The following is a 23,806-nucleotide window of genomic DNA, read 5'->3' on the forward strand; positions in this document are numbered from 1 at the left end:
AACCTAAACAGTAATTCAAACATGATATAAAAAGTCAGTTTTCCAGTAAGAAACAAAAGGCCAAAGTGAGCAAGCTTACAGTCAGTGCTGATGTTAGAAGGGGTAAGAATACACCAATGTGTCACCTAAAGTTTGACAACTCCAGTTTTTAGCTCTGCATATTAAATCTTAGCTTCTAACTTTTCACTCTGGGCAATATACTAAATTTCACTCTAGTTTCTACTGATGTTTCTTTTTGCATCTTTCTCTTACATAAAAGTTTGTATGCCCTGCCAACAAAGGTCACCTTACCAGTGGCTTACCGGTATCTTTTATTATGACTGTTATGCCAACAATGCTGCATCTTTAATACTAACCAAGTGTCATACTCTACAAAATGGCATACCTGACAAAGAACTTGCCAAGCTACCTCTTCGTAGCTTGCAGTCATCTTGACTTAGCTGCCGGTGGAGCTTGGTTTTCCCAGCAGATGAAAAGATGTCAGGATTGCTGAGTTTCCTGCAACGCAGTGGAGTGGACTCGGTTATCATCTCCTGGAGGAAGAAAAACATGCAAAGCTTTGTTAATGCCAGCCAAGTACCCCCTGTCTGCAACATGCAATCTCCAAAGTATAAAGGAGACTGTTGAAAAAAAAACAAAGAAACATACCCCACCAAAAAAAAAAAAAAAAAGAAAAGAACCAAAACAACAACTTTTAACATTGTAAATCCTCCTCTTTGGTGCCCCATAGCTGCACAGAAAGCACATCACAAGGTCCCTGTCAACTCTGGTCCTTGAACACCACTGCTGCAAGAAATACCATTAATAATAGTCAGAAAAACATAATTATGCTACAGCAGTTCTTTTCTCTTACAGTATTTAGGAGAAAATAGTACTGAAAAAACAAGCTCTGCTTTGATTAAAGCTATTTCCTGCTAAAGCAAAAGTACTTTCTCCAATCTTCTTCAATCTTTCTTCCATTCAGCCTATGAGTAATATACCTATAAAGAAACTGTTGCAATGTCTATTGCAACCCAAAACTCCTATTATAAGTTACAGCTCTACCAAGACCATATGCATAACTAAATAATAACTAGGATAACGATCAGCCTTTATGTCATGTCTTTGTTATTACTACAAACAAAATTAGACATGTATTTGTCAGAAACACTCCCACACGTGAATTCCTTTCACAGCATACAGCAAAATTTCAGCCAAAATAACATAGGCAGAGCAGTGTCAAGCAAAGCCACTTGTTAGTGCTTTCCTCATGCTTTTCATTGCTCTGGAGGTGTCAAACTCTCATTCCACACCCAAAGAAGAACAACAAGCTTTGCTATCAGACATGGATTTGAAGATGTGACACTTTTCATTATAGCCCATATAGATGAACTTTTCAAGTTCTCCCTTCTCTGCAGTGTGAAACACTCCACTTGTTTTAATGGACTCTTCCATTTTATTTCAAATGCATCTCATTAGCTATACAGCACTTCAAGCCATGCTTATCCTCATAAAAATCTCATCTGAGGCAGAATAAAACTTTCCCTGTGTGATACATGACCACATGACTGAACATAGTTTTAAATTATGTTTAAATCAAAAACTAGTTTACCAGTTATGGTTTTTAATTAAAATCTGCAGATTCAAATCAAAATCTATTTCTAAAGTCATTAATTCAAATATATTCAGTCTACAGTGTTATGCCTCAAACTGTCAAATCCAAACCAGGAGTACACACTTTAAAAATCTCAAGGGGAACGGAGGAGATGGGAAAAAGATTAATAAAATAGATTTATATATTAAAAAAATTATTTGGGATTTGAAATAGAATTCTCATTTAGCTCTGAGTCATTCATTCACAACCTTTCTTAGAGCCCATGTCCTTCTAATCATTAAATCTTTTGGCACCTCATAATACTGAATAACTTTATTACTGTTTGAGGGACAGCAACGCCGTGCTCCAAAATCAGCCTCAGTGGTGCACCTTTCCCAGGCTGCTCTGGATACAATTTCTTCCCTGGTTCTGGTCAGACTTTCAGTCACCACAGTGCCTAAACCAGATCACCAGAGACAGCTGGGTACCAGAGTAGGTCAGCCCACTTGCCCAGCTCACACAGCTGCAAACAGTTGTGTTGGTGCAAGAGTGGGGAGGAATAGAGAAAACTACTCAGCTGAAAAACTATTTAGATCTTATATTCCTTGTGCACATCTTGGCACAAAGAGCATCACATTTTCATTTGTCTCTGAGCTTCCCCACAAAGTCCTAAAGTCCTTCGTTTGCAGCAGCCTGTACACTTCTCCTTTTCTGTCACTTAGAGAGCTGAAACAACATCTACCTGTCTTTCTCTCTGTACTTGGGAGTAAGCTGATTAACATGAAATTGCAGCATTAGCAGTCCCCAGCACAGGGGACTCTGAAAGCTGCAGAGGCCAAGGGCAGGGAGTCTGCTGTTTCCATCCAGGATGGCAGAACATGGTTATATTTGTGTATATGATTGTAAGTCAATGTACAGAAACATGCACAGACACTTTCAATAAGGCCTGTCCTATGCCTACAATGTCTGAAATCTGGCACGTTTACCATCTGTGACAGTCTGAAATTATCGCAATTCAAAACAAACTAAAAAAAAAAAAACAAACCCCTATGAACACAGGCATTCCAGCTTACAAACTACTTAAGAACTTCATCCAGCCTACCCTCTCGCCTCCCTTATGCTTCAATTCCAAATATTCCCAGTATCCTTCAGGATGCAGCTACTTCCCTGAAACTAGTCATGTGTTGATGTGTTGAAAGGCCCCGTGCATTTCAGCAGCAGTTAAAATGTCAAAGACTAACTTAAAGTGAATTGTTCTAACTGGGACTTCTTTGTTCAAAGTTTTGGGGGTGTTTGTTGGTGTTTTGGAGGTTTCACTTGGTTTGTTGTTTTGTTTTTTCCCCTGCAGGTGCATACTCCCCTCCCCTTCAACACACACACGCACCTCTCGCCAATCGTTCTCAGTGAACTGCAGCTAAATAAGAACATTCTCTCACTTGGGACACCAGGCAAGAAAAGGCACCGAAGTCAGAAACAAAACTACTCTAAGTTATGCTACAAGTAACTTCTGTGTTTTACATCTCTCTTTCTCCACAAGATACAGACAATGCTTACCAGGCAAAGCACATGCACACTTTCCTACCCTTCCCCTTATCCCTCTATGTACAGCCTCTTTTTATTGGCAAAAATAATTACAAATTCTTAATGCGTCTTCTTGAGTTACAGTACACAAGTCTTGTAGATCTGATAATATCTAAATCAAAGCTCCCAGCTTAAGGGCACACCTACTCCTACCACAGTATCTGATCAGCTACAGCACCCTGCCTACACGCACCTTTGAGGTCAGCCCAGTGGCATAAGCCACTTTTCAAAAAGCCATTCCCTGTGACAGCTGTCCCCTGGTTCAGCTTTCCACCAGAACTTCTACTAGAGATAAGAAAGGAATAGTAGAAAGGTAAAAACAGCTTTCCACACTCACCGAAGAATCCAGGTTGTTTTCTAGAAATGAAGGACTTGGTACATACTACATATGGAAACCTCTTCATGAATCCTTTTCTTGTTAAAGCACATTAAACACTGGGCAATATTCAGAATACTACATAAGTGTTAAATGTCTGGAGGAAAGGGCCTCCAATCACATTCTGCTGGTTTATACAGTGTTAAGTCACTTTTCAAATAGATATTTTACAAGCTCTTTTTAAAAGTGCACTGTTCTGAGACGTCCTATTATGTTTTAAAAAATGCTAAGTGCAACACAGCCAATTTAAAATTTCATTTTCTAAGAGCTGTGCCCATATTGTGTCAGCAAAACAATGAAGAGGGAAAGTTTTAGCTTGATAACAATAGAGCTGTCTTCCATAAGACTGCAATTTATTTCATTCATCCATCAAAACCCTGCTTTGATATTGCAGATCACAGATGAGCTGCATGAAAATAGCAGATCACATTACCACTCTCAAACAAGGAAGGAAAAAACTAAAGGAAGAGATCTTTCCCTGTCCTTGCCCCAAAGCAATGCATACAAAGAACACAAAAATCTTACACAACATTCCAAATTGATGAATAAAGAAACTCTTTGCAGTGATAGAACAGAATTTTGCTTACATGCTTTCAAACTACTAAATTAATCTATCAGAGCAAGTGGTTGAAGAATAGATTACATCGAACAAACTGACGTAATTTTAAGGACTCCACTTTCACTTTTCTAAAGAAAGAAATGTTACAGCCCTAAAGATGAAAGCATTAGTAAGCATGTAACACGTTGCTCACACCGTGTGAAAAGGAGTGGAAGCCTCTCTCCATTCATTTCTTTTCAAAGGTGATAAAGAACTTAATTTACTTTCAGCCTGTGGCTTTGACCACAAGCTAAAAATCAGATTCAAACAGCCAGCTGATTCCTGCAAAGCTTAGGGCTGAAGATAAAAGCATCACCTAATCTTGATTTGCTAGGCAAAGATTATTGCTATCACTCTGTATGTACAAAGGTACACCAAAGTTTGCTCAAATAACTTGAAATAGCAGGATATTAAGAAGAATGGCCAAAGCCTTTCTTGACTATCAAAAGGCTCTAAATTTCTCAGCTCAGTCACTTACCACACTTGCACAGAAAAAGCACTAAAAGAGTTCTGATACTGGAATAACACCTAAGTCTGTTCCTCTTGCCTGAAATCTCACAGTGGGGTTGTCACACTCAGCTGGATGGGAGAATCGGATTATCACAGGGGATGCAGACAAAAAGACAAGAAGCCAAACGTGCTTCTCTATTTGCCTGATCACTATATCCCCTGTTAAAATCCTGATCTGGTCATTTCAGAACACAGCTACAAGGATCCTTCTCAGCCCTCATTGCACAGGAAGAGTTCCAAGCAATTAAAGCAGGAAATAAAACGAGCACGTAAACCACTGCAAGGATTGTCAGAAGCTCTTTTGTTTAACCACTGTTCATTTAATGGTGCTGCAAGAGAGCAGCACAGGGCTTTATTCTCCAAAAGGCAGGTGAATACTGCAAGTGTGCATTTGTGTTTAATTCAACTGCCAGGTGAAGCATCACACAGCGAGATTCATACATCAGCATCAAACCAATGCTGGGATAAAACTTCTCAAGCCCTGTTTTTATAGCCTATATTTAAGAAGTAACAGATCATGCAAAGGACACTTCCTTGCATGTAACTGTGTTATAATTAAATCAAACACAAACTGCTTCACAATCTCTACAAGCAAAAGCACTCAATTGTAACTGACAAATATTCAAGGCTGCAGGTCAAAATATGTGAAACTGTTAGCCAGGGGGTGGAGAATCTACACAAAAGTTTTCTATGAACAGGAAATCCATTAGTAAGAAAAATGAGAAACCTTTTTTATGAAGCCTAATGAGCCTAACAACCTTAGGTCGTGAATCTTAGCAAACTGTTGGAAGGAAGAATGAAAATTTAGCTACAATAAACTGGCCAAGAATTCACTGTTATTAGCCCATCTTTTAAGGAATATAAACGATGAGCAAAGTAAATTGAGGGTAACTTGATACTTTCTGAATTTTTTGAAAGGACCAAAAATAGTCAACATTGAAAGATGCATTTGCTATTTTTTAACACAGTACTGTTTGTCCTTTAAAAGATAAAAGCTTATTGTGTCAGGGCTGTGTGCATATCTGAGCAGCATTCTTTTTCTTCTCTGCCTTTCCTCATCATTTTATATAATCTGTGTGCATACCCTTAATGAAAGATAAATCTGATCCTGTCATTAGGCCTGCTCTAATATACTCTAAATACACTGAAAATTAAAGGCCTAGATAACAGATCACAGACCAACTATCTATCTATATAAGTAGCAATTAGTGCAATGAATAATAGTATTTATGCTCTAGTATTTAGCACTGAAATTTGCCTTAACTTTCTAGTCTGGACATTACACAGTGAGAGGAGAGGGCCAGCAGTTTACCAGGAAGCTGGGGTGAGCCCACATGTGACCAAAATTGTAGGTTAAATAAGAATTTGCAACTAAGTCTCTTTTTAACTGTATCTGCTTAACTCATGTACTCAGGGTGCCAGCAGCACCCTGAAAAATGTCAGAGACAGCAGAATCAAGGAAAATTACAGTAAATCAACATAGCTTCTTAGGGGCTATAATATATAGGTTTACAACATCAACAACAGAGAAAAGCTTTACAGAATGTATTGCATTATATAAAAGTGTCAGTATTTAAAGACAGAAGAGAGTCCTACACTATTTTTCTCTGTAGTAGATTTATTTGAAGAACTTTGCAATAAATTCTAACATTCCTACAACAGTAATTATATAGACTGAACTTAGTGTCAATATTAAGTTTTCAAAAAGACTGCAAAGCCAAGTGTTATTTGCCACAGTGATGTTTTTAACACATCATGCACACATTTGCCATTCTGAATACCTACAGCTTCCTCTGCACACTCATCTGCAGTTATACCACAGATGACAGAAATTACAAACTCAAAACTTCATGTTAAAAAAAATCCCAGTGTTAAAACCAAATAAACAAGGAAAAAAAAAAAGGAACACTCCCTAAAAGACCCAGTATCAAAAGCCCATACTATCAGATACACCCTCCTTAACTTCTTCAATGAGATTTCTTTTCCTGTTAACTCTTCAGGAGTTACATGTTTGACTAGAACGAATTAAACAAAGATTTAATGTTTCATCAGAGAAGTTAGTGCTGTTAACTTTGTTGTGAAGAGTCCCAGCTGCAGGATCACATGAAAAAGCTTGTTAAAAAGAAAAGGTAAATATTTATAACTGTGTACATTATTGGCCCCTTTCTGAGGCCCACTGAGATGCAGAATTGTTTTATCCCTAATGGAACCACAGTCTAGAAGACAAGGTAATTGATGATTAAATTATATCAGCTCGAATGTTTGGTCCTTACACAAAAACACAAACGGCTTAAACAAAGTATTCAACCCTACTTCAAGATCTCCCTAACATCCAAAAGGGAAGAGTAATTCTTGAATTCAGCTTGTAAATGCCTGAAGCCAAATGAATTTCATCAAGGGAATAAAAAGAAACAGAGCCTCTAAAGTCTGTATCAGACTTCACAGGGGCTCAAAGAAACCACTATCAATCTATCAAGACTCCAAACCCCACACCACGCTCAGTAGCTGCACTTACAACAAAACCAGTCTGAACAAAGACTGAGCATTAAAGGCCACATCATTCCTTTATCATTGCTCTTCTACCATGAGTATTGCAAACATTAAAAGGTTGTGTAGAGGAGGGAAATTAACTCCTGGCCAGATAAAACAAAACAACTCTATCATTCATCATCCTTATTCATACGCTGTAAGGATTAAAAGAAATATGACCCCACCAAAAAAGGGATTTGTAATAAAATTTGATTTTATAAGACATCAAAACACCTTCTCTCTGAAGACTTTCTTTCAATAGACTCAAAAGATGTGTCAAGCATCTGATGAGTTCCAACATCACTGACTGGGATTACTGCAAGTTCTCTTGAGCATCCTGTGTGTTATCAAATTTATCTCATTTGTCTTCTCTATTCTTATCTATTAGGTTTTACATGGTTAAATAGACATGCATGTTTAGATTTGCTGAAGACCCTAATCCACAGTATTAGCAAACCAAACTTTTCTTGTTTGTCAGTTCCCCTCAGATTTATTCTGATATTTATTACACAGAAAACACTGAACTTAACCCCTCTTAGCACAGCTAGGCTGTGAGTCAGACTAGAATGGGAACTGCTCGTGGGACCAGGCCAGCAGCAGGAACAGCTGCACTTTCATCAATGCAGGCAAAGCAACCTATGATTTCTTACTGGCTATAAAAAGGAGACTTACCAGAGGATTCTGCAGGGCACCTTCATTCCTTGCAACACTGATGCTCACTTTGGAGATTTAAGATCTCTAACTGCATTGATTTATGTGCACATGACATTGTCTCATTGTCTCGTTCACAGGGAAAGAACAAACCAACATAAAAAACCTACCTATAACTGTGTAAACTCTGTTTAAAGCCCATTAAAATGTTACAATCTAATTAATTTTTATTTGAAATGTAAACTCCCTGGTTTTTTAGGAAGAGAGATTAACAAAACCTAGTGGTAAATATTACGTTCATTCAATTTACACAAACAAACAATTGCTTCATAGCAATAGAACCAGGAAGAATGTGTCATCTGATTTTATAAATTTCAGACTGGAACTTCCAGGTTGAGTTGGAAAACCTAACAGATGTTATTTGTATTAATATTTGATTCTTGACAAAAAACTACATAGACTTTTCTATGTCTAAGGCACAAATATCTTAAATTAAAATACTAGCTGAAAATACAAAGTTTGACAAGTGAACAATAACGGTGTATTAAAATGTGTCTGCTGTATAAAAATTAATTATTTACTAATAATACAGAGTTTGAATCTTGTTTTGCAAAAGGCAATTTCCCAAGCAAAATGTTAAAGTTCATTAAGTTTGAAGTACAAGCTCTTATAAAAGTATTTATTGGTCCAGTATGAGATATTGCCCTTTAAAAACTGTCCCAAGACTCAGGAGGCCAGAGGAAAGAAACCCATGCCCAACTGCTATTCCAAAGCTTATTTCAAATGAAGCTGCTTACAAAGAAAATATAAAAACAACTCATAAACTGAACTTTGGTGGAGAATCACTCAGGTGAGCTCAAGGGGGTTTTCTAATCAGACATTGAATGGCTACTTACAATGGGTAATACAATTTTAAGACTTGATCATAACTCTTAAAGCTCACTTGAATAACAAATATTGCACAAAGCAAAGTATGAAACCAGAAAACACAACAGGAATCCACTTTAGCAACACTAATTTTTTTGCCCAGGATTCTTTTATAGATCACAGATATGACCTGAATAGTAGCAGTGCAAAACAAAAAACCAATAGACTGCTAACAGTTAAAACACTACTTGTTCATATATGTGACAAAGAGAGACCAACATACAATTTAATTTGGTGTTATCATCACTGAGGAGGATCTCTATTTGGAGCATGAAAAAAAAATTTTTTTTGTGAAGTTCCAATTCTTTGGCATCAGTATTTTTGTTTCCATTAAACATCTGCAACCTTCTCACTTCCTACCACAAATGAGATAAGCAGATCGATTCAGAGCCAAAAATAAGAAGCACTTGTGTGAGGTTTTTCCTGAGAACAAATTTTCCCTGAAGTTTACCAGCAGATCTACATGCACAGAACAGGAAAAAAAATTATAAATTTATAATAAACTAAATAAAATTACCAGTGGCTTTAGACCTAAACAAAACTAAGTCAACCCTTGAACACACAGTAAGTGCTTAGTTCTCAGCTTCTCTTAACAGAAATCTCATTAAATGGCAAAGATAAGCTAATTCACAATTCTTATCAATGTCTGCACAAAGAAATGGAGACTCTATAATCTGCACAAAAGCTTCTCCTCACCAAGCAGGGTAATACAGTTCCATCACAAAGGAACAAAAGCCAAATTTTTTTTCAAGGACAAGACTTAGTTCTTCCCTTCTGCCTGAGAACAGAAACAATGCCCAGTGTTAGGTTTATGAACAGCACCATGCCTTGAGCTCAAACAAAGACTGGAGTCAGCAGACACTTCTAAAGTGTCTGCTAAACTGGCAAAACAACCCTGGAAACAGTTTCTCTTCTGTCCTAAAAACAGAGATTAATGTAAATGTCAAAGAATATACAAATAATTAAAGTAATGAATAATTTAGCTTTCAGGGTCATATTTTTGCCACCTTCATACTGCACAGGTGCAATTTAAGTCAATTAATAAAGACATAGTTGCTACTAATATGTCACTGCATTCATCTATGCCTGGATATTTAAATATCTAAATGTCTTCAGTCACTGCAGTAAGGAGAACTCATTTATAAGCTTTCCTCTAAAAGAGTGATTATAATTTATTCATTTGTTCTCTGATCTTCTCGTGCTGTCCAGAACACTTGACATCAGTTCTGACTTGATTCTCTCATTTTCTTCTAAAGGTCTTTACTAAGGCTCCATTTTAAAACGTTATTTTTATGATAATAAAATGCTTGTAAATACACTAAATATTGAATGTTGTGATTTTAGCAACTAATAAACCTGTTTCAATTACTAGGCATTCAATTTGTAAGATGGTATTTCCTTGCTCTGGGGCATTATAAAAGCTCCTTTACAATTAAACTGGATCATGATACAGTCATGAGAGCTGCTGATAGTCCTCAGTGAACAGAGGACACAGCTACCAGATAAACAGAATGAACATCAAAGAAACATTGCTAGACATGAAATCATTTCACTGTCAGTGCATTTTTTCCAAGTAGCACCCCACACTGACATTATACACTCTTGTCCAGTTTTGTCTTTCCTAGAGTTTAACACTTTGCTTGCATTAGTGAAGTTGCATTCTCTGAAAGCTGCATAGAAGACAAATGTAGTTTTGTCATTTGTGTACTCATTTCATAATGACAAATGGTGTTTTAAGAATGCAGAGAACACAATTTGATGATTCTGAGCTGTGTGCCCTTCAATGCAGAGAGAAGCAAGTCTCCAGTTTAGCATCTGGGATATCTGGAAATCATAGAATCATGTACTGTTTTTGGTTAGAAGAGATCTTTAAAGATCATCTTGTTCCAACACCACTGCCATGGGCAAGGATACCTATCACTACACCAGGCTGTTTAAAGTCCCCTCCAACCTGCCCTTGAACCCCTGCAGACATGGGGCACCCACCACCTCTCTCAGCAACCTACTCCAGGGTATCACCACAGTCTTTGTAAAAAATTCTTCTTATATCTAATCTAAATCAACCCTCCTTCAGTTTAAAACCATCACCCCTTGTTCTGTCCCAAGAGGCTCCACCAAAAGAACTCTGCACAGGCAGACAGCCTTCCTGGAAATATGGAACTAGGCTTAAACCATTTGCAGAGTCTAACTCAGGTGTTTGTGCAGTCTTTCTGCATGTATGACCCTGAGTGGGATGAAATCAACCTACAGAGGCAGCAGCACTAACTTCCCATCACACATAGTAACAGAAAGGCATATAAGAAAACTAATATATGCAAAAATTAGGGGCTTTTAAATCATTATTGAGCTCAAAGCATGACAGCTGTATTTCCAAAGGATAAAAGGAAGACAGGCTTGAGCATCAATTAATCAATCTGACAAGTACTGCATTTCATAGAAGTCTTCAAGCTTCCTGAAATGTTTTCTCAAGTTTTCATCCCACAGACTGAATCCCCCTCACTCCTTGGTGGATGTACCTTTTCCACTTAGTTTCTGTTTGTCCGGATTAACAAAGCACAACAAAGTGTCTCGAGTTTGGGTCTAAATGCACACATAATTTAGTCTTCAGCAAAACTGCCTGCTGAATGCTGCAGGTCAGCATTTATTTACCACTGTAACCTTTCTGTATGTCTCTTCCTTCCTGAAAGACGATCTGCCCTGTGAACTCTTCCATCAAATCCCACAGGGGAAATTCAACAGGGATGGCAGGACCTACACAATCTATTACTGGGTTTTAATCCTCTTGTGCTAGCAGCTAACATACCCAAGTGATAAACACACACAGTGTATATCCAGCAATTTCCACAAGCCAGCTCACAGCCACTGCAAGAAGTTAGGACCAGCTGAATGAGTCCCTTAGAAGCAAAAACTTCACTGGAAATCTGTCCTGAATGGATTGCTGGGTGTTTGGACAATGAGCAGATAATGGAAGGTGCATTCTAGAAGTGCACTGAAAATCAGCTTCTTATTGTAACTCTTGTTAAGTATTTTTAGCATTAGCTGAATTAGCTGATTTGTCAAACACCTACAAGAGTTTCAGAACACAGCATGACTCAGTAAATTCAAGACAAAAATTTGCCAAGTATCAATCAATTAACTCATCACCTTATTTTGGCTACAAACAGCTGAGAATGTTTATGGTGGATTACTTCTCACACCTTAAAACAAAAATCATCAGAGAAAGTCTTTCTATATAGACAGCTCATGAAGACGTGTCTGGACTGAAACAAAATCAGAAATTACACTTCAAAAATTCTTACACTCCCCAGAGTCCACCCTCAACAATGCCATCTGCTTCTGGAAATTTAAACATGCACATAGAATGTTTTGAATTTCTGTCTTACTTTTACATTCATAAAAATCCAGACCAACTAAAAGGTTTTAAAACATGTTTTATTGGTAGAAATGTTTACTATATGTATAACAAAAAGTGAAAATATATATGATTCAACTCCAATAGCAAAGACAGTATTTTTTTTTCTGGAAAGAAACACAGCATCATCCTGTTTTCCACATACATAATAGATTCCATTAACACTAGAGCAATTTCAAATAGCAAAAAAATTAGAAGCTACGCTTCCAAATTATTGCAAGACTAGGCCATCAGTCTTGAACCTCTTCCCTCACTGCACTGTAACATGTATTTCTAACAGAACATTTGAAAATAACTTCTGACAGATTACTAGATTTAGGATTTGTGGGACATAACTGTAAATTAAATAAAAAACTCAAAAGACACAGCTTAGAGGAAGAGCAAATTAAAAAGTTCTAAATCTGGTTTCAAAGGTAGTTTTTTCAATGTCCATGTTTCTTCCTTCAAAGAGCAGCATTTTCACCAGGCTTCAAACAGTACTATTTCACTACAGAAATACACTAACCACAGCACATCATTATTTGATGTGGAAATAAAATCACTGAGATTCTATATGACTTGCCCATTTATCTATTGTGGTTCCTGAGGAACAAAGTCTTGCTGAGGGATAAAGCATTTTGGTTCAGTCTCAAATAGTTCACCAGCTTGGTGGTCTTCACTGCTTCATGCTACTCAGCTTCCATGAATAGGAATGAAATAAAACTAAGTAAATGTCTATCATCATATCTACAAAAATCCACTGCCTTTCTTATAGCACAAAAGCTATGTTGGCTTATGACAAGCAGCATGGGCAACAAAAAATATCAGAGAAAAATAAAGAATTGCCCCTTCTAAAGACTCTTAAGAACTACCTTGACAGGCAGGACAACATTTACACTGTGCTGCAAGAAGGCAGGTGAGCTTGCTCAAGAAGTCAACTGCTAGGTGTAAAGTCACACATACCCATTCCTCCAACACTATAACACTTGGATATGTTACTTGGTTTCCCAAAGCCTCCAGTCAGGAATATATCCAAAATCTTTGAATGCTTTGCAACTGCCTAATCCTAGCCTTGGACAGCACCCCACTGTTATTCTCAAGTGCTCTGTAACAAACAGTAAGTAGCACCAGCCTTCCCCTTAAGGCTAATAATTTTTCTAAAGAAAAGCTGTGCCACCCCAAACCCAGGCACTTCTGACAGAAGAATTCTCTTGGCTTCTTCACTTCTATTCTGCTTTTGCAAAGAAATGCAGTGTACTGCATCTTCCCACTGCCTGCTTAGCTATTCTATATTCAATATATGAAATTAATGTGGCTAATACAATATTTGCTCTTACTCTTCATTTGTGACAGGAAATCAAAGTCTCACATGGGCAAGCTGAATCATCTAAGCTGCTGATGCAATGTCTACCTAGTTATTGATTTACATAACAGAAATTTGTCCATTAATACTCATCTTTGAGAGAAGTGATGATTCCATTTTCTCAGGCCAGAGAAGTGCCATCAGCCCTCTGGTGCCACGCTGCTCTTACCCACTGCAGAACTGGTCACTTAATTCCACATCCCTTTGTCTGCATCTGGATTTATCTTTGGGCTCAATTCTGTTATTATCCAATAAGCACATTACAGAATTGATCCGTTGATTCTATTCCCCTTTGCCTGCTTTTAGATGATTCTTTCCCTCAGTCACTTTTTCAGCACCCCACATTTTTAAACATTAGTATGAACACACAAGTGAACTCAGATGAAGAGCTTGCCAGGAGCTGCCATCTCTGTTTGATGAGGACACAGAAAGGCAAAACTACAGCTAATGAAGAAGTCAGGCAGAAGCAGCTCTGGCATCAACAAGAATCAGCTTATGGCAGGCAGTGAGACACACCTATGGGGCACTGCCAGGTTTGTTCTTTCTGGTTTCTTCTCCTGCTTCCTCAGAAAAAGGACAGAGAAGAAAACAAAGACAGAACCACGAGTGTCACAAGAGAACAACTGATTCCTCCGCAGCTACACCCTGGCTGCTTCACTGACTTCATTTCTCCATAGAAAAGGGAATAAACTTCAGAAAATAAAGTCTGAGGATAAGTAAGAATGCCTGCCAGCTAACCATGCACTCTGGACTTCTAACCATATTAGAAGCTCCACAGGCTAGAATTGTGCTTTTTATTGGAAACAGCACTTTTTTTTTTTTGCTTTCTTCCTACCATAAAAAAGAGACAGCAACAAAGGAAGATGGGGAAAGGAAGTTTGAGGTCTGCAAACACTAACTGAATTTTTAATGGCAAGCTCCAATCACAACTTGCAACTCAGGAGTCTTTACCTATGTCCTCTTTAGGAACTTTCTTTAGCTCCCTTGACCAAAGAGACACAAGTCAGAACTACACTAAAATCAATCCTAAACAACAATGTCACAGAACAGGTAGCAGTAACCATTTATATAAACAGATGGTTCCTGATCTTCTAGAAGGCAGCAGCACTCCATCCCTCCTTTAATAAAAAGGGGCAATGATGTTTTACAGAACATATTTGGCTATGATTAAGCTATGCTTGCTTTTATAGAATATGTAATGTGAATAGTAAAAACTACACTTGATTGCAAATGCAATCTGCATTGCTAGCACTAAGTCCATTTGATTCAGTTTATGTGCTTGAATTTTCAAAATAAACCTTCATTTTCTTCAGATTAAGTTTCATCCCAGCCTGTAGGTTTTGACATGAAGCTATAAAGAACAGCTTTGAGTGCTATGAGCTGTTACCCACAGGGTCCATGACTGGGGGAGGTGCAACAGAGCTGTGATCAACAACCTGAGAGTCAGAGCTGTAGAGAAAACTGAGAAGCAAAGTGCCAAATGAACTCCAAAAACTTTATTCTTCACTTGTCAATCAAAAGGGAAGAGTCATGGTAGAGATAACCAAAGAACACCAAACTGTTCTGCAGTCTACATACAGAGCTCATCACAACAGGGGTACTGCCTTTACTAGCACTGATGTCACCTAGAGGGAAAAGAAAAGAAAACACTTAGTATATTTGAAGTACAAAAGTTCTAATTAGGAAAAAAGAAAGATCTCTTCAGTTTCCAGGCTTGCCACGCAGCAAGGAAAGCATGGTAACAGCTCCTCTGCAGTTGTGGAGACAAAATAAATCTGAGTAGCACTCTGGGGTTTGGCCAGTTTCTCCCTGCTGGTCACTGACTGCTTTCCAAAAAAGAACAGGGTGAGAAGTCAGTGGAAAAGATCCTTTGCTATTCCTTCCAAGAAAAAAAAAAAAGAATCCAAATATAAAGTCAACATGAAAGGACTAATAAGCCTTCTAACCTATCGTTTATAAGTAGTCTTGGACCAATTTGCATGATTTTACTCATAGATGGAGGAGAAATATCCACACATGCATAATGTTACAAAACCCTCTCTCATATGACACACCCAACTGTGGTAATGCAATCCCCAAAATTGCAAAAAGACAAGTACCCAAAAGTAGTGAAGGGGGAAGCCTGTCTGCGATCACACTATCTCGGGTTGCTGCCAGAATATTACCTGGGTTTGGCAAACACTTCAAGAACAATCAAGAGGGAAAAGCACAGAGTTCTAGAAGCAAAAGAACTCAGTGTCTTCTGTTCCAACCAGAGCTCAATTTTACATTTCAAATACTTCTACATGGAAAAGAGATCAGATAGTAGAGAATTTTTACTGCCTGTGCTAGCACAGGCATATTCCACAGCTGAAAGTTGGCCATTAGACAAAACAAGCGTTGAAGTAAGATGTCGTTTAGTTTTCTAACTGCAGGAATAATTAAACATTGGCAGAGCTTTCAGAAGAGGTGACAAACACACCATGATCTAATGCTAAGATAAGATCAGTTTCTAAGAGAGTTGTTTTAATTCATCTTTCAGGAAAGCTTCACAGACTGCACATGTGGGGAAATCACACTGGATAACCTCAGTGTTCCATTTTGGCTTTGTGACAGAAAGATCTACAAAGTTTCAAAGACAGGTGGGAAAAAAAGGAATATTTTTGTCACTCTCAGAAAGTTTGTAGCCCTACAATTCCAAGAGACAGTCATTGTTAAATGAATTGATTGTAAGTCAGTTAGCTTGTTCAAAGCTCAGGACATACTTTGTGTCCAAGCAGAAATTACTAAACCTACTGTCTGAAGAACACACAGGATCTCCCTTCTGCAGGCAGGTCAAAATTTACAGCTGGAGGCAGCCCACTGCACTGACTGCCCTACAGAAAGAGCTCTCCAACACAAAACTAAGCTGGACTAAGGAGGTGTTTGGCCTTTCCCTGTACTATGTTTGCACTTTTCCTGCTGGCATCCTCCAAACATTTTCTATACAACAAACAGACACAGCAGGGAACCGTTCAGGTTTAGCAACATTTCAGTCCAGGTCTTCATGAGCAGCAACTGAGTTAAACTTTATACACAACAAATGGACCATCTACCCCAAAATCCTACCTCATCAACTGGCAGTTCCTCACCAGAGCCCTAGACTGCTTGTTGAGATTCTGCTACTATTTCCCCATTCATCTCTTATTAACTAACAAAGGCACAAAGTCATGGAATCTACTCAAGTCCTTCCCTGGTTACCCACAGCAAGAGTGGGAAGCTTGTCAGAAGTGAAGGGGTCTGTTTCTGCTCCCTCACATCTCCAAGCAAGCATCCCTGGGTAGCACTCCCTAGCTCCCTGCATGCCTTTAGAGCAGAAAATGTCATTCAGTCATGCTCAGTGCTCAGTATTCTCTGTTTTTCCTCTCTGACTCTCAAAACCTCCATCCCACTAGACCTGCCACAATACTTCAGTTTTCTTCACATCTGTTTTATCATCCCTCTGCTTTTAGAAGAAGAACACATTTAGATTTGTTAGGGACACATTAGCTCCCACTCCTCGTGGAAAAAAAAAATAACAAAGACATGCCATACAACAAGTAAAAGCAAGCATCATGCATTTGCCCCATTCCAGTGTTCTCCTAGACTTTAGCTGATTTCAGGTGTTTTCCTCAGGTGAATCCAGCCTACCTATTAAATAATGTTCAGTCTTAATCGCCTCCTTTGCATCTATTACATCCCTTGGGGAAAAAAAATAAAAAGTACACATATTACCTTGAGCATGAAGATCCACCTCTTGCAAAGCCTGAGTCATCACTTGATACCAGAGGATACAGTGAGTTGCTATTTGCTACCTAACCCCTGCAGACCAACCACAGTCTTGTATAATTCCATCACAAACCTCTTCTAGAAACAGAAGAATCCTTTCTATGAGGACTTTGTCTTCTACCTGAAGGGAAAAAATGCTAATAAAAGCAAATTTGACAAATATTGGCTATGATCCATGTCAAATCTTTCACTATAAATATCACTAAAACTAATTATGTCAGCATGATATGGAAACAGCCTAGTGCTTGAAATGTGCCTCTGCATGAGGGGGACTGTCATTCATAAACAACCATCACTTTCACCTCAACTTCCCATTTTTCTCCTTCAATGCAGTGAGCAATCATACAAAGATTAAACTGACCCTTTACAGAAATCCAAGTGGGCTGTGTTCAACAAAGATGCCCTCACTCAATGAAACTAAAATGTCACAGAGTAAGAAGGACAATTCAGTCATGAATTTATGACTGATAAACAGGAAGTTGGAGCAATTGGTCTTTTTCCCAAAAAAGAAGGATCACCAGTGGAGTCTCACAAGGATCTCTTCTGGGATCAACACCTTCCATATTTTAAAGCAAAATCTAGCAAAGAAGTTTGACACTTACGAGACAGAGTTTGCTGACAATGCTTAAAGTTATTGAAGATTGCAAAAGCAATGTCCAAAGATCTGAAGAAGACTTTAATCATACAGTTTAAGTGGGCTGTAAAATAGCAGGTAAATGTAAAATGATGCATAGTATTAAAAAAATATGTACACAATGACAAATTCTGAACATGTTATTATCACTTAAAAGAGTGACTGAAGTTATCACAGTTCCACAGAAGAGCCAACTCAATGCTTGAAGGTTGTCTAGAAAAAGCATGCAGAAGATTAGAGAATGAAACTTAATATGCCATGTAAGTTTACTGGGTGGCATATGCTGAAATACTGTAGCTGGTCCTGGTTATTGTAACTTGGATTCCTGCATCACTGTCTCCAATCAAGAACACACCTGCAAAAGGTGCAAAGAAGACCACAAGGACAATGAAAGGGGCAGAGTAACTTCTTTCTGAAATGCCTCTGGAAAAGTCACAAGCAAGGAATGGTAAATAAAAGAAAAAGTCATCAACCCGTAAGACACACAGAATAACATGGATTCTCCTTTTCACCTTCTTCCAATACAAGAAGGAATAAGCAAGGCATGAAACCAAGCAGGCAGAAAGTTTAAAAGCAAACAAAAATAAGTGTTTTTTCCACACAAAATGTGTTTAAGCCCTACAACTCAGCCACAGGATGTTGTGGATGCTACAAGCATACATGGCTTCAAACACTAATTGGACAAATTCATAGAAGAAAAAACCCACTGGGGGCTCTAAAAACAAATATCACCTCTGGTTCAGGAAACCTATGAGCCACAAATTACTGGAGGCTGGGAGAGGCATTTCCTCAATATACACTGTACTCTTCTCCAAGCATCTGTTCTTGGCAGCTGGGAGAGGCAGGATACTGGGCGAGAGGGATCCTTAATGTGCCCAAGTACAGTCATTCTTAATTCTTGCATAACGCACAAGAAAGCACAAACATTAATCGTGTGCACGTCGGAACTACAAGTAGAGCAAAGGATTTCAGATTTTCAAAGGCCTTAAGGTCAGTACAGTGATTAACTGCTGCAGTCACAGTTTGATAAGGACTTTTTTCAACACTGGAGTAGTTCAGCCTCTCCCAGCCACAAACTTGTGCAAATGTATGGCAAACAAAGAGATGTGAATTTAATCCAGAATGGTTCGCTGCAGCTGTGCACACTGTTGCACTGGCACTGCTGAGAGCACGTTACAGACTTGGGAACAACTGGGCTACTTAAATCAGAAGGGCCCCAAAGGAAATGTTTGTCAAACTACAATCTGGATCAGTGAAAATGGAGTATTTCACTGTCTTTTGCATCTCAGAAGGCCTTCTTTACCACATGCGCACTACCAAGACATTTAAATAAATGCTGAATTATTGGTATTTAAAGACAGAACTGCTGTTTGTCACATTTGTCCAACACACCCATTTGCAGCTGTTTACCACACTTAAAAAACCTTAAATGAAAGACAAAAGGGGAGAGGGGATGAGAGCTTCTCCTTAGAAGTTCGGGGAGTATCTCACACAAAGTTGAGTAGAAGCTTTCTTAACTTTAGCTGAAAAACTCCTCCTCCATCACACCAAATACCTGCCAGCACACAAAAATCTGTTCTTACAAGTCACTTCAGGTCCTAGTCAGAGTGCCCAAGTTAAACACAAACTGGCACTATTTCCCATTAAAAAGCCTTGTGCATCTCAAAAACCGACACTTGTGAATTTGCAGTCTTCCCTGGTTTGCAGCATTGGGGTTGTTTCTGTGAAACTGCCCGAGTGTTCAATACATTATTCAAGACATAGCATATTCTGTGTACACTATTTGTAAGTTTCATTCACACTACCAAGAATGGAAATAATTTCCTTCAATTTCCATGTCCATATAGAAAACAATATGTCAAAACTATACAACAAACACGTTGCTGCTGCATTTGGTTGCTCTACAAATTTGCCCATTTCATGGACAGCTGGGTGACCTCTTCTGATTTTAGATACTTTTTCCCTGAATAAAATTGTAACATTCCTTAGCTTTTTCAGGAAAGAATAAGCATCAAAAGCAGCAGCCCCTCTCAACCATCTGGCCTAATAGCACTAGAGAATAAAATAATAGAGATCTCCTCTTCCAGGGCCCAGTCTGACAAATCTGTATTCAAGAGATATCCTCTAGTCAAAGCCAAAATCCAAGGCTCATATAATTGAAGGCAATGTAATGCAGCTTTTCTAGGGAAAAAAACCTAAGAAATTATTTTTAAAATAGCATTAACCCGTGCATCTGCAACAATGACATAAACTTAAATCACTTTTTTGACAAAGAACCTAGGCTTTCTCTTTGCTCCAAAAAATGGCAAAACAGGGCAATGAATTACTGCATCCCAGGAATCTTCATACTTGTGATACCTCTTCCTTCTCTTGAAACAAACAAAAAAATAGCATTAGTTGTCACCTACATTTTTCCACTGCAAAGTGTCACCTCCCATTTTTACGTCTTGTAAAATTAGGACTACAAAACCAAAGTGTTGATGATCCTAAACTTTGGTTTAGCATGTCTCTGTTCTCTCGTCCTTGTAATCCAAAGCACCAATCAGTAGATCCTATTTTTGTGAATATGAAAGACGTAAAAGTGGACACACTGAACTTACATACTCTCACATGTAACAAGCCTGCGCATTTTCAAATCTCTGCAAAGGTACAGTGTGTTCCCTAAACAAACCACTTCTGGAATTAAGACCTAAAATGCTGGAAGATGCATCATAGTTATCATGGCGATTAGGAGTGACCTACAGAGGGTTACTAGAAAGATGTACTCTGCGATTAGTAACACCAGCCAGCACACGGCACACACCCGATTTCACTGCATCCTCCCCCGCCTTCCGCGGCACGCGGGCAGGCTCCCGGTACCGCGGCTCCCGCAGCGCTCGCTCACTCACTCACTCACTCACTCACGCCACGCCGCCGGCACCGACACGGACACGCCACGCTCCCACCCCCGCTCTCCTGGGGGCATCTACCTGCGGGAGCGCACGGAGCGTGCGAGGATGCTCGCAGGCTGCCGCCGCACCGGGCGGCTCCCGCCCCGCGCCCCGGCCGCTCTGCCCGGCCGGAGCGCCGCGGTCCCGGCCCGGGCAGAGCGGACCGGCCCCGCCACGCGGGGCGCGTCTCCATAACAACGGCGACCCGCACCCGCGCCCCGGCTTTACCCGCTCCGGCGCCCCCGCGGCCCGGGCGTCCTCCGGCTCCTTCCTGCCGCCGCCCCCCAGCAGGGCGGCTCTGCGCTCCGCCGCGCTGCCGGACACCGCCCGCCCGGGCTCCCTCCGCGCCGGCGGCGGCGGCGCCGCTTTGTCCCCCCGAGAGCGGCCCTTCCTCATCGCGGCGGCTTCTCCTCCTCCTCCTCCTCAGCGGCGGCGGCGGCACGGCCGGGGCCCCATGGCGGGCGGCGGTCAGGGAGCGCCGGGGCGGCGGGGCGGCCGCGGGCACCTGCGCGCGGGGCGCGCGGGCGCGGACATGCCGCGCGCTCCCGCTCCCGCCGCCTGTCAGCGAGCGCGGCCGCCGCGGCGCCGCCCCCCGCCCGCTCTCGCGAGAGCGGCGCGAGAGCGGCCGGAGGAGGAGCGAGCCGCGGGGGCCCGGCCCGGCCGGGGCTGCCTTGCGGAGGGGCTGCGAGGTGTGAGATCGGGATGCCTCTTGCGGGAGTGAGGGCAGCGTGTGTGTCCCACAGAGTCGGTCTCCCTCCCTGGCGGCGTTCCTGAGCCGCCTGGATGCCATCCTGAGCCTGTGCTCTGGAGCAGGGAGGTGGGAGCAGATGAGCCGCTGTGGTCCTGTGCAGCCTGAACCGTGCTGTGACTCTGCGATTCTGCAATTCTACCAATGAGTCGGACTGGACAGGACCACAGTCTGCTCCAGCCTCCCTGCTCAAGCAGAGGCACACGATGGCATCCAGAGGGCTCTGGAACATCGCCCGGGGGGAGACTCCACAATCTCCATGGGCAATCTGTACAAGTGTGTGGTCATCCACAAAGTTCTTCCTCATATTCAGGTAGAACTTTCTGTGCGTCATTCTGGCCCTGTGTGATCCGAGATCAGCTCAGATGTCCAGCACAATCCAGCTTCCCTGGCAATAAATTCTTAATTGTCCGTGAAAATCTCAGGTGGGTGCAGGACCTTCCCGGTGGTTTTATACTTAGACAGTCCCATTGGAAAAACGCCACAGAGTTCCTCCAGCAGGACACGGTGGGGTTCCAAGCCCCACAGTGCCCAGGCGAGTGGAGAACCTCTGGGCTTTCCACATCCCTCCACAGGAACTCCGAGCTGCAGGAGAATGTTCACCAGCTGTGCCCCTCCACTTCTTAGGGTGTAGATTAAGATATAATTCACCATCTTAGCAGAAAAGACAAACCTTCAGAGATTCATTACCTCAAGGAGTAGTGAGAGAATATCATCATCTTGTGTTTCATCTCAATAGTTCACACCCTCTCGGCATTTTTGTCTTTGCAAATTATTTCTTGAGGGTTTAAGTTATCTGTTTCTGCATTCATTTTTCACAAAAGCAGCTTAGAGGTTTTGGGGTTTTTTCTTCGCTATTACATAGTCAGGAATCTTGTTGCTCCTACAGAAAAAATAACTCATTTTTCTATTTTACCAAGCTAAAAGGCTCATACATCTTCAACCAGGAAATCTACTTGTATAAACTTTTTTTTCATTTTGTACAAAGACAACAAAAATACAATTCCCAACAATTTATTGAGGTAGAAGTATGGGAGCATTTTTAAGTAATTACTAATGTTTAAATGCTTGCTGAAAACTATTACAGGATGCTGGATTAGTCAAAGAGGTCTTTTTCCACCATAATTGTATATGATGAGGATGGACAACCATGTGGAACTTCCCAGCTGGGAATCCTGCTCTAACTAAATGTAAATAATGTAAATTTATGGAATCTTGGCGTCCTTGTTAATGTGAGTCTATTAGGATGGCACAGTGCCTCATCATAATTTGGCTGGATCTTTGCCCTCTTGCAGCACAGATGCCAATTAGTTATCTGTTGGTTATGGCCTGTGGGACACTTTGCTCTAGCTCACACCTGTTTGCTTCATGTGCCAGAAAGGAATGCATGCACACAGGAAGAAAAGTCACAATGAGGATGTGTATAACATTACCTGTCTAACGTATTAAACAAATAAATATGTTAGAAACAAATCTTCACTAGTTCGTTTTAGACAGAATTGCAAATAATTGCCTTCTGGTTCTGTATTTTAAATTAAAAATTAAAAATATCTTTCATTTCTCCGAATCAAAAAGCCATTTGAGAGTTAATAGGACATTTTATTTGTGAAGAGATTGTGTTTGGTTTGCTTCTGGCTCATTTCCTTCCCCATTTAGTATTTTGGACTCAAAATGTCTTTCCAATATTTTTGAAACAAAAGAACAGTGAGGTTTCATATTAACAGAATAGGAAAAATACTCCTCATTTTACTGATTCTTCCATATTTTTTTCCATTTAAACATGTCACTGAATATGACCTGAATCTTCAGACCAGTCTGAGTGACCTGATTTTTCTTTTCCATATGAGCTAGTTTTCTGAATTTTTTTTTTCCAGTTTTAAATAAAAGTGAACGAATCATGAGAGGCTTGGCAGGGAAAAGGAGTACAGATTAATGAGGCAGAGCATGGTGTGGTGCTACATCTATGCTCATGATATTTGTTTCCAGAAATCTTCTGTCATATTAAAGACAGAAAAGGAATTAATAAAGGCTTATAAAGGGCATGATTCTTAGGTTATCTACAGTGACTAACACAGAGCAGGGCACCAGCATCTGTGTAGCTTGTGTGTTGACACTCAGCTAATGCAGTTTCTCTTTGCATTTCCAGATATTTCCTTTCCCTGGCTTCCACCCTGTTTTTTTTCCCAGATAAAAAAGGTCTCAGCATTCT

General features: G+C 40.1%; 1 protein-coding gene across 4 annotated transcripts in view; it reads right to left on the reverse strand.

Moving 5' to 3' along the window:
- The window catches only part of MAST2 (microtubule associated serine/threonine kinase 2), a 187,181-nt gene extending 165,936 nt beyond the window's left edge, over positions 1-21,245 (reverse strand). For 3 of the 4 annotated variants that reach the window (XM_021528648.2, XM_021528673.2, XM_021528643.2), the window contains exons 1-2: positions 21,078-21,245; positions 386-533 (exon numbers count right to left, since the gene is read on the reverse strand). In XM_021528648.2, the coding sequence (XP_021384323.2) occupies positions 386-533; positions 21,078-21,245 (316 nt within the window). Of the gene's footprint in view, positions 1-385; positions 552-21,077 lie in introns of those variants that run through there. The other variant, XM_077785364.1, reaches the window with a different exon arrangement.
- Positions 21,246-23,806: the final 2,561 nt, after the last annotated feature.

Source organism: Lonchura striata, chromosome 9 (assembly GCF_046129695.1).
Source record: "Lonchura striata isolate bLonStr1 chromosome 9, bLonStr1.mat, whole genome shotgun sequence".
NCBI lineage: Eukaryota > Metazoa > Chordata > Aves > Passeriformes > Estrildidae > Lonchura > Lonchura striata.